The sequence below is a fragment of the Sapajus apella genome, unplaced genomic scaffold, assembly GCF_009761245.1.
Source record: "Sapajus apella isolate SASKATOON/1434 unplaced genomic scaffold, GSC_monkey_1.0 scaffold10, whole genome shotgun sequence".
In the NCBI taxonomy this organism is placed as follows: domain Eukaryota; kingdom Metazoa; phylum Chordata; class Mammalia; order Primates; family Cebidae; genus Sapajus; species Sapajus apella.
Window position 1 is genome coordinate 21185213 of NW_022436950.1, and position 11824 is coordinate 21197036.

An 11824-nucleotide genomic window follows, 5' to 3' on the forward strand; every position below is an offset into this window, starting at 1 on the left:
GTTTTGGTTTGGGGGTTCATTTTGTTTTGGGGGGGTTTTGAGACAGGGTCCCTCTCTGTCACCCAGGCTGGAGTGTGGTGACATGATCACAGGTCACCTGCAGCCCCAGTCTCCTGGGCTCAAGCAGTCTTCCCAGCTCAGCCTCCTGGGTAGCTGGGACTACAGACACACGCCACCAGACGCAGCTAATTTTTGTATTTTTTTGTAGACAGTGTCTCACTTTGTTTCCCAGGCTGGTCTCAAACTCCTGGGCTCAAGCAAAGCAATCTGCCTGCTTTGGCCTCCCAAAGTGCTGGGATAAGTCATGAGCCACCGCATTCAGCGAGGGGTTGGTTTTGGAAGGAGAGAGTAAATTTGAATGATTTGGACATCAGTGGATGGGGAAGAGCTGCCATACCCCAAATCTTTTTTTCTTTCTTTTCTTTTTTTTTTTTTTTTTTTTTGAGACGGAGTTTTGCTGTTGTTATCCAGACTGGAGTGCAATGGCACGATCTTGGCTCACCTCAACCTCCGCCTCCTGGGTTCAAGCAATTCTCCTGCCTCAGCCTCCCGAGTAGCTGGGACTACAGGCGCGCACCACCATGCCCAGCTAATTTTTGTATTTTTAGTAGAGACGGGGTTTCACCTTGTTGACCGGGATGGTCTTGATCTCTTGACCTCATGATCCACCCACCTCAGCCTCCCAAAGTGCTGGGGTTATAGGCGTGAGCCACCGCACCCAGCACCATACCCCAAATCTGTGTGTAGCACCCTCCCCTCAGTTTCCTCACAGCTGTGGCTGCTATGTTCTAGGTCTGTACTCTCTCTGGTCCAGCCAGGCTGGCTCTTCAGCTTTGTCAAGACTACAGGACTCTGACCCCTCAGGCTAGATAGCAGGGACTACCCATCCTAGTGGACTTGTGTCTTTTCACTGGTCCTGTTCTTGAACCCTGCAGTCCTGCCAGCTGATTACCAGCCACACCCATGCCCACATCCGCCTCCCTGTTGTTTACTCATCAGTGCGCAAATACTTCGATTACCATCTTGCTTTGCCTGCAGCAAGAACTACCACCCCACTGTTGTCACTGGTTCACCTTGCAAGATTGGAGCAGCTAGAGAGGTCTGAAAACCTCTCCTAGACTCCCCATGTGACACTAAACTCAGCTCTCCCACAAGAATATACACTACCTCCATGATTAAAAAATCAGCCATAGTCCAGGCACGGTGGTTCACACCTGTAATCCCAGCACTTTGGGAGGTGGAGGCGGGTGGATCACTGAGGTCAGGAGTTTGAGACCAGCCTGACCAATCTGGTGAAACCTTGTCTCTACTGAAAATACAAAAAAAAAAAAATTAGCCAGGCATGTAATCTCGGCTACTTGGGAGGTTGAGACAGGAGACTTGCTTGAATCAGGAGGTGGAGTTTGCGGTGAGCCAAGATCATGCCACTGCACTCCAGCCTAGGTGACAGAATGAGACTCCGTCTCAAAAAAAAAAGAAATACCTCCTTTGTTCTGCATAGCATGATGGTAACAGTGGGACTCCGAAGGCCTGGTTCTTGCTTTGGCTTTGCAACTAACTGGTAACGTTAGGCAAGTCACTTCATCTCTCTGGACCTCAGTTTTCTCAGGTGTAGAACAGGCAATAATAACAGTTTTCATTTGTTGAATACTACATACCACTGCTGGGCTTAGCTCATCATTGTACTGGGATCATCATCCCACTGTTGCAGTGAAGACACATGTGCCTCCTACCCTCCTAGCAACTTCACAGATGGGAGAATCCAGGAGAGAACATAGGCATGTGCTCTCTAAAGTAAAAGGCAGGATTGAAATTCTCTGGGAACAAAACACTTACACAAATATTGAGCCAAAACCCTTAGCAGACTTTCACGTTCTGAGAGAGACACTAGGTGTCTCTCTTCTGTAGTCTTACAGAATCCCTTGATTCATTTGTAAGACTACTTGTGACTTATCATACAGAGTATAATCTCCACTCAATACCCCTAAGCTAGATTGGCAGTCTATTTTGGATCTTCATGAAGTGGGAATGAATATTAGAAATGTGTTCTTAGGCTGGGTGCAGTGGCTCACATCTGAAATTCCAACACTTTGGGAGACTGGGCCCAGGAAGTTGAGACTGCAGCAAGCCATGATTGCAACTGCACTCTGGCCTGGGCAACAGGGCAAGACCCTATCTCAAAAAAAAAAACGTGTCCAGCCCCAACCTCCATTCCCCACACATTGAAAGTATTTTGAACAAGTTCTTGCTGTGCTAACCACAGTTACCAGATGGACCATGTGCTGATGAGTCCTTTTTTTTTTTTTTTTTTTTTTTTTTGCTGATGAGTCTTAAGTTTATATCCCTGCCATGGTGTTCCTCTGAATTGCCTGTCCACTGAACGTGTATCTAAACCTCAAAGGACGTAGCTACCACTAAACTCATGATTGTCTTCTCCTGAGCTCAGCCTGATCCTGTTTTCTGTCTTGGAGAATGATGCTATTTTCTGTCCTCTCACACTCTTTATCCAGTAATTACCAAATATCGTTGATTTTACCTCCTAAATGTTTCTCTCCACCTCCTCCACCATGACCTATACCTACCGGTCGGCCCAAGAACAGCTATGCTATCTCTAACTGGTGTTCCTATGGCTGCTCTTGCCACCTACCAGACTACTGTTGAATGAGCAGCTATAATGTTTAATTTTGAGATGGTGTTTTACTCTTGTCACCCAGGCTGTAGTACAATGGCGCGATCTCGGCTCATTGCAACCTCCACCTCCCGGGTTCAAGTGATTCTCCTGCCTCAGCCTCCCCAGTAGCTGGGATTACAAGCACGTGCCACCACGCACAGCTATTTTTATAATTTTAGTAGAGACACGGTTTCACCATGTTGGCCAGGCTGGTCTTGAACTCCTGACCTCAGGTGATCCGCCCACCTCAGCCTCTCAAAGTGCTGGGATTACAGGCCTGAGCCACCACACCCAGACAAGTAATTTTTTTTTTTTTTAATGTAAATCTGTCACTCTGCTACTTCAACCATTATGATTCCCCTTCACTGTCAGGATACATGATATGATCCTTAACTTGGGGTGGAAGGCACTGCCAGTTCAGCCCTGCCTCCCTCCCTGGCTCTGCACACTGCAGCCACTCTGGCCATCTTGCAATTTTGCCCCCATGTTTATTCCCTGCCTTTGGGCTTCATGTTAGCTGTCCCTTCATGTCCCTGTCCAGAAATAACTTACATTGCCTCAATAATTCCTATTCACCTTTCAGAAGGAAATCTGACTACATCAGGCTCCTGCTTGTAATACTTTTTTTTTTTTTTTTTTTTTTGAGACAGTCTTACTCAGTCACCCAGGGTGGAGTGTAGTGGCATGATTTCGGCTCACTGCAACCTCCGCCTCCTGGGTTCAAGAAATTCTTGTGTCTCAGTCTCCCGAGTAGCTGGGATTATAGGCATGTGCCACCAAGCCTGGCTAATTTTTGTGTTTCTAGTAGAGATGGGGTTTCACCATATTGGTCAGTCTGGCCTTGAACTCCTGACCTCAGGTGATCCACCTGCCTCGGCCTCCCAAAGTGCTGGGATTACAGGCATGAGCCACCACACCCAGCCTTGTTTGTAATACCCTTCACAGCTCCTATACTTCACCTTTCTGGCACTTAACCCTGAAATTAAATCATAGTGGAACCAGGCTTCTCTGGTCTCTCTCCTCCTGGGAGGTAAGCTGGCATGAAGGCAGAATCTCATCTGTCTTGTTCACCAGGGCATCCCCAGCACCTAGTCACCTACAGGGCCAAATCTGGGCATCAATTACGGTGGTCCGACAAATGGACTTCTTTGTGCTCCTTTGAGAGTCTGACCTACCTCCTTCCTGCTGGGGTCCACACCCTCGGGGAGCTCCTCTACAGGCTTGTTCACTAGCTTCTCCAGGGGGAAGATGGGCAGAGGCCCAGAATTGAGGTTGGTGTTAGCATTGAACACGTCCACTTTGGGGCTTGTGATCTCCTAGGAAAGAAAAGGAAACCATTGGTTACTTTAGCTGGTGCACAGCTACCTCCCAGGCTGCCTTTCTCTCTGAAGTCAACATTGATGCTACGGCACCACCTTCAAGAAGCCTCCCATATCCCACCCCACCCTGCCACACACACACTCATAAGAACACAACATAGGCCAGGTGTGGTGGCTCACACCTGTAATCCCAACACTTTGGGAGCTGAGGTGGGTGGATCACTTGAGGTCAGGAGTTCAAAACCAGCCCGGCCAACATGGTGAAACCCCGTCTCCACTAAAAATACAAAAATTAGCTATGTATGGTGGCAGGCGCTTGTAATCCCAGCTACTCGGGATTAGCTGAGGCAGGAGAATCGTTTGAACCTGGGAGGTGGAAGTTGCAGAGAGCTGAGATTGTACCACTACACTCCGGCCTGGGGGGCAGAGAGAGTCTCCTCAAAAAACAAAAACAAAAAAACCCACAACATAGAGCTTAGTGGTCTGTTCTGATCAAAGTCCATTAGTGGAAAATAGGTCTTTTCTTTAATGACTCATTAACTTCCCCATGGCTTCCTCCAGAGTTTGAGATCTAGCCTGGATATTTATGACCCTGTCTCTCTTATCTGTTGTGAAATTGTCATCCATAAATTCACTTAACCTTGACCTATCTATACATGCAAGTGTGCACTGTCAGTCTACCAAGAAGGGGTTCGTGAGTGCCGTAGGTTTCAACCATCTGTGGATTATACCACAGAGTGCATGTGAACGTGTTCTTGAGTTTTGGACGCATTCCTCAGAGTTAGCTCTGTCTTCTTCCCTCTATAAGCCTGTGAGCATCTTAAAACAAAGGTTTTGATTTCATATTCCCATATCCAAGGCCTAAAGGCTAAATACATTTCTCTTCAGGTTTTTTTGGGGGGAGGAGGGTTGTTTTGTTTGAGACAGGGTCTGGCTCTGTTGCCCAGGCTGGAGTGCAGTGGCACAATTTCAGTTCATTCCAACCTCTGCCTCCTGGGTTCAAACCAACCTCCTACCTCAGCCTCTTGAGTAGCTAGGACCACAGATGCACACACCATGCCTGGCTGGGTTTTTTTTTTTATAAAGATGGGGTTTCCCCATATTGCCAAGACTAGTCTCAAACTCCCAGGCTCAAGTAATCCACCTGCCTCTGCCTCCCAAAGCGCTGGAATTACAGGTGTGAGCCACCACACCCGGCCTAAATACATTTCTGTTGACTCACTGAAAGACCAAACGAGTTGCAGTTATTCCACCGAGAAGGGACCCCAAGGGTGGTGATTTCTATTTCTTAACGTGTAGTCCATTGACTACATGAAATTACCTTTTTGAAATAAGATTTAAAAGATGCAGATTCCTAGGTGCCAACCCTCAGTCTGTAAACCAGAATCTTTGGGAACGGGGCCTTGGAATCTGTATTTTAATATGCTTCCCGCTCACTCTCTGCCCTCCATCTCCCAGACTCCATGTATGATAATACTTGAGAACCAGGCTGGGTGTGGTGGCTCATGCCTGTAATCCCAGCACTTTGGGAGGCCCAGGCAGGTGGATCACTTGATCTTGAACAAGACCAGCCTGGCCAACATGGTGAAACCCCATCTTTACTAAAAATGCAAAAATTAGCTGGGTGTGGTGGCACGCACCTATAATCCCAGCTACTTGGGAGGTTGAGGCATGAGACTCACTTGAACCCTGGAGATGGAGGTTGCAGTGAGCCAAGATCACACCACTGCACTCCAGCCTGGGAGGCAGAGTGAAACTATGTCTCAAAAAAAACAAAAAAAAGAATCATTTTACTAGGAAATTGAGGAAACAAAACCACTAGAGGCACTGGAGTCAAACAGCAAGAAGAATGAGAAGTGGGGAGAAACAGGAGGGAAAGCACAGGGCACTGGTGTCTTCTCTGCAGCATTCTTGGCTCCCACAGGCCTGACACCAGCTGGCCACAGCAGGGCCCTGCCACCCTGGCCCGGACTCACAGCAGTGATCTGGCTCCAGTCTCTAGAGTTGCCAAGCTCCTCCTTCAGGTCCTCATAGGATTTTGTGTTCTGCATATAAAGTAAATAACAGATTAGAGCTGGGTCGCAACAGAGGGGATGGATGAGAAGCCATTTTCCTTCAGGAATGGAAAGAAGGGTGGTCTGCGGCCTTTGGGAAAGGAAAGAGGATACTCAGGCTGAGTCTGGAGGAGGGTCCCTGAAAAAGGAGATTAGATGGTGAGGTTGGGACCAGAGGGGCTGCCAGATCAGAAAAGGGCAGGGCAGGCTGTATTTATCCCAGTTCAGCCCGACATGGGGATGGGGAGGATCTCTTCCCATCTGCCTGGGCCAGTGCAAGCACCCACGGGCAGTGTGGAGAACCCTGCCTAGGCTATGCAGGCTCTGGGGAATGGAGGGCTCCTGGCAGTGGGCAGGGGAGTCCCCCCAGATCCTACAAGGGAGCCCTGCCACAGAGGAGTGAAGGGACCATGGGCTCTCTGAGGAGTCCCATCTCCATATCCTGGAGCACACTTATGCTGAATGAATGAGTGAATGAATGAATGAGACTGAGAAGGAAGCCAGACACTTGAGGTGAGGGAAGGGTGATAACTGAAGTGGCCCGAGAAAACCTGGCATCTCGATTTGCTGCCTTGAGAATTGTTTGAATCCATCCTCAAGACTTAAATTCAGCCCATCTAACTGCAGAATTTAAAATTTAAAAATAAAAAAAAACAGATTTAAGGAAATTAAGCTTTCTGTTTCCCTAAACTCATCTGTTATGCCAGTTTAGAGCACCCAGAGCCACCAGGCCAGGCCTCACTCTACTTTGGCCTTCTTCTGACAGAAAACCTTTGCTGGAGTTCCTTTTGGGGGATCTGACCCCTGCTTCTGGGTGGGGCCAGTTTGAGAAATGTACCGGGGGAGCCTGGCACACATCCCTCAGGGAAGGACCACACACATGACCTATTTTGCTTAGAATTTAGCACCAGGAAGATGTTTGTCAGTTCTTTAGAACCGACGTGTTTCAGCTGGCTCTGAGAGTCCGCCGTGTGGCTGTGATGATGAGAACATTCTCACTTGTGCTGCCCAATGCGGTGGCCGCCTGCCACATGTGGCTAGTGACAAACTGAATTTTGAACTGTGTTTAATTTTCAGTAATTGGTACGTTTCTTACCTATACTGTCCAGCAGCTTCACTCTAAATGTAGCATGCAAACAAGGCACTATAATTAGCCTTGGTTTTTGATAGACTTCTTCCCTCTCCCTCACCAGGAAGCCTAAGGGCCTCCACGCAGCCTTACTTTCTATTCGAAGCCTCCTCTAACCCATTTCTAAATCAGCAGGTCACATGTCCCGAAGGGACAGAGAGGCCTTTGGGAGTCAGCCTGCTCTCCAGGCAAGGCTAGAGCAGGATGTGCTGGGATGAGGCCACTCACACTCCACTTGAACGGATCCCAAGCCAGGAACCAGCCTGTGAAGGTGGGGGGCTCATGTCCCTGCTTCACCACAATGATGGGGGTCTCAGGGTCACGCCCGCTGGGATGGGTCTTGAGGTATTCCTGCACCGTGGTTGCTGCAGCCTTCTTCTCCTCCTCGTTGGCATGTTTCCCAACCCAGAAGAAGACCTATTGAGAAACCCGGGAAGTCAGACCGTCCTTCCTGTCCTCCCTGGCCTCTAGGGATCTGCCTCAATTGTCCAGCAGTGAAGCCCTGACCCTGACCCTGACTCTACCACTACCAGCCAAATGACCTAGGACAGGCACCAACTGGCCTTGAATTTGTATCTGGGAAATTATGAGGTTGGACAGATGACTTGTACTTGGATATTCTGCAAATGTGTGACTCCTGGACTGTCTAAAGCTCAGGATTCTCAAAAACACTCCTGCTGCCATGTGAAATAAATAGGACTTTGGGGGATAATTCATTCTTCCCTGCAGCCCCTCTGAGTCCGTTCCTCCCCACCTCCTTTCTTATGCTCCTAGTGTTCATAATACCATTTCCAGGCAGAAATTACATGAGGGCCAAGAAAATGTTGACACTTATCTAACCCTAAAGCCACTCTTTCTTGGCCCTGGAGATTGAGGTGGCTGGGAAGGGGGGTGCCAAGGCCCTAGGTCCTACCTGGTCCCAGACATCTAGTAGGAACACATCATCCTCTTCCAAGTCGTCCTGATTGAAGTCGGGGATCTCGGTGGCCAGGAAGCGCCCGGTCTGGTTGGAACATTCAAAGAGCCGGGGGGTGATGACCTGGTTTTCTTCCTGTAGTCTGCAGGATGGAGAGAAGATTGTACTGGCAGAAGGAAGGTGTGGCAAAGGAGAATCCAGGACACAGAACTCTGAGGGAGGGACTCTGGCATGGAAAGGCCATCTCCAGCAAAATCCTCTGTCTTCTGGTTGACAAAAGGGTCCCCTCTCATTCCAAGAGTGCTCTGAGGCAGAAATTTCCACTGCTTTCTGGACATGCATTCCAGTGGCTTTTGCAGAGCCTTGTTAGGAAGTTCTTCCTGACATCTTCCCTCCATCCCTCCTGCTGCTACTGCAGTACAGGCCTTTTTGCTTTTGAACTAGGGACTAGTGGATCATGGATATTCTCTAGAAAAACCACTTGAGGCTGGGCAAGGTGGCTCACGCCTGCAATCCCAGCACTTTGGGAGGCTGAGGTGGGCAGATCACGAGGTTAAGAGATGGAGGCCGTCCTGCCAACAGGGTGAAACCCCGTCTCTACTAAAAATACAAAAATTAGCTGGGCGTGGTGGCGCACGCCTATAATTCCAGCTACTCGGGAGGCTGAGGCAGGAGAGTTGCTTGAACCTGGAAGACAGAGGTTGCAGTAAGCCAAGATCGCACCAGGCACAGTGACTCATGCCTGTAATCCTAGCACTCTGGGAGTCTCTGGTAGGTGGATTACCTAAGGTCAGGAGTTCAAGACCAGCCTGGTCAACAAGGTGAAACTCTGTCTCTACTAAAAATACAAAAATTGGGCTGGGCATGGTGGCTCACGCCTGTAATCCAAGCACTTTGGAGGCCAAGGCAGGTGGATCACCTGAGGTTGGGAGTTCAAGACCAGCCTGACCAACATGGTGAAACCCTGTCTTTAAAAAAAAGAAAAAAAAAAAATACAAAAATTACCCAGGCATGGTGGTGGGCGCCTGTAATCCCAGCTACCCAGGAGGCTGGGGCAGGAGAATTGCTGGAACCCGGGAGGCAGAGGCTGCAGTGAGCTGAGATTGCGCCACTGCACTCCAGCCTGGGCAACAGAACTAGACTCTGTCACAAAAACAAAACAAAACAAAACTTTTTGAAAGAGGGCTTGTGGCTTGTGCTCCTCAGCATCCCAGGCCTGTCTCAGGACCTAAAGGCAGGCTAGGCTCTGGCACCTTCTTACCGAAAGGCAAACCTGTAGCCCTGCCCCTCTCTTTGAGCTGCCTCCTATGGCCAGGAATTCCCTTTGCCAAAGAAAACTCCACCAGGTCCTGGACATACTGTAGTGAGCAGCACAGACACAGCCCCTGTGCCAAGGGGCTCCAAGGGCATGGGCTACCCTTTATTCATCTTGTAGTCCTGGGGGCCTGGCACGGTGCCTGACATAGAGTCCTCAGTCCATGCCTGCTGTGGGCTCTGGGTGTGGGGATGGAGATGCTGAAGGCTGCCCCACCTTGGTAACCTGGAGGCGGGGGGACCTGGGAGTTACCTCTTGGTGTTGGCATAGGGAGCCTTCCCGCCCAGGGCCATCCAGAAGTTGGCTGGCTCCTGCCCTTCCACCACCACTTGCTTCTCTGTCCGGGAGATGGTGTCAGCAACCATCTTGGCCATCTCCCGCTCGTCCCCACTACAGCCCTGGGAAAACAAAGGGGTTGGCCAATTTCTAGTGCCACCCCTACCTCCACCCCCCTACCACATTCACCGCACAGAGTTCCGGGGTCTAAGAAGGCTCGCCTGGGTCAGGACCCACCGTGTGTATATAGGGCACACAGGGACAATTCCATGCTCTCCTCTGTCCTTAACATTCCAGAGAATAGCAGAGAAAACTAGAGAGTCTTTTCAAGGGTGGGTGAGGGACTCTAAGAGGCAGTGCATTCTTCTTACGGAGATTAAAGGAGAATCTCTGTAAGAATACCGAGGTCTGTTGCATAACTGGGGGACTCCCAGGACCCACTTGGGGATGGGGAGGCCTCTAGGCCCTGAACACACCTTCCCACACCATAGGTAGCAACAGGACTGGGTCTTGAGGACAAAGACATCATTGGAATTGAGGGAACTGGCCCGCGCTGGGACCTCAAAGGCTTTGGTGTTGTTGTCTCTGGTTCCCTGGACCTGGAACAGCCGTGTGGAGGGTCCAGACTCCATGTTGTTACCTCGGGAGGTGCCTCCCTGCAAGTGAGGGGAGAAGGCAGGGAGAGAGACAGGAGTCACTTAGTAAAGAAGATGATGAGGGAAAGAGGAACAAAGAACCAGAGAGGGAGAGGGTAGGGCGGGGCGGCCTGTCCTGCAGCTCCTCTGATGCGCTGTCATCAGGTCTTTCTAAAACATTGCTTGCATCATGGTGATTCTCTGCTCAAAAACATTCAGTGAGTCCCCATTGCTTATAGCCTAAAGCCCAGCTCCTCAGCGGTGCCTTTGAAGGCCCCACATGACGAAGATGCAGACTGCCTTTGCAGACATTGCTGCTGCCACCCTCCAGCTTAGCTTTGCCAGGCTTTTTTTTAGACAAAATCTCGCTCTGTTGCCCAGGCTGGAGTGCAATGGTGTGATCTTGGCTCACTGCCTCCCAGGTTCAAGCAATTTTCCTGCCTCAGCCTCCTGAGTAGCTGGAACTACAGGCGCGCGCTACCATGCCTGGCTAATTTTTGTATCTTTAGTAGAGACGGGGGTTCAGGGTTCACCATGTTGACCAGGCTGGTCTCAAACTCCTGACCGCAGGAGATCCACCTGCCTCCGCCTCCCAAAGTGCTGGGAATACAGGCCTTAGCCACCGCACCCAGGCAGCTCCATCAGGCTTCTGATGTTCCCCATGGAGCCTCTCCCCGGGCCCTTGTCCCTGCTGTGCCCCTGCATTGCATGCCGTCGATTTACCTCTGCTAAACTCCTCAACTCTGACCCAAATGTCAAGACAAATGTCTCCTCCAATTCCCCACCCGCCCATAAATTCTATGGCATTCCCAGATTATTGTACTCCAGCCAACAAGATGATAAACTGTATTAATGTGCCGTTCTTCTCCTTGCTTGGGGACTTGCAAAGGACTGTGTGTTTCAGGTGCTCAATAGGCAGATTATTGCTTAAATAGTTGCATTAGATGTCTATTTCATTTTGTTGGAAGGCACCAATGCAGTTTGCACCAGTGCATCATTTAGGCAAATCTAGCCAAAATATCTTCTTTTTTTATGTAAAGTATTTAAGGAGTTGGAGTGTAGACGGCAGGCAGTACTTGCAGATGGTGAATGCTCATTACACATCTTCCTTCCTTCCTCCTTCCTTCCTTCCTTCTTTCCCTCCCTCTCTCTCTCTCTCTCTCTCTCTTTCGATGGAGTTTCATTCTTGTTGCTCAGGCTGGAGTGCAGTGGCACAATCTCAGCTCACTGCCACCTCCACCTCTTGGGTCCTGCCTCAGCCTCCCAAGTAGCTGGGATTACAGACATGCGCCACCATGCCTGGCTAATTTTTGCATTTAATAGAGACAGGGTTTTGCCATGTTGGTCAAACTGGTCTTGAACTCCTGACCTCAGGCGATCCACCCACCTCGGCTTCTCAAAATGCTGGGATTATAGGTGTGAGCCACTGTGCCTGGCCATATATATATATACACACACTGTGTGTGTGTGTGTGTGTGTGTGTGTGTGTGTGTGTGTGTGTTTCTGTAC

The 11824-nt window shown here is 49.7% G+C and overlaps 1 protein-coding gene across 1 annotated transcript in view; it reads right to left on the reverse strand.

Annotated features, from left to right (window-relative positions):
- Nucleotides 1-11824, reverse strand: part of VIL1 (villin 1) — a 32466-nt gene that overhangs the window by 4057 nt on the left and 16585 nt on the right. Inside the window, exons 14-19 of the mRNA XM_032278226.1 lie at nucleotides 10157-10336; nucleotides 9657-9802; nucleotides 8087-8231; nucleotides 7402-7590; nucleotides 5967-6035; nucleotides 3847-3987 (exon numbers count right to left, since the gene is read on the reverse strand). Coding sequence (XP_032134117.1) covers nucleotides 3847-3987; nucleotides 5967-6035; nucleotides 7402-7590; nucleotides 8087-8231; nucleotides 9657-9802; nucleotides 10157-10336 — 870 coding nt within the window. The remainder of the gene's footprint in view (nucleotides 1-3846; nucleotides 3988-5966; nucleotides 6036-7401; nucleotides 7591-8086; nucleotides 8232-9656; nucleotides 9803-10156; nucleotides 10337-11824) is intronic.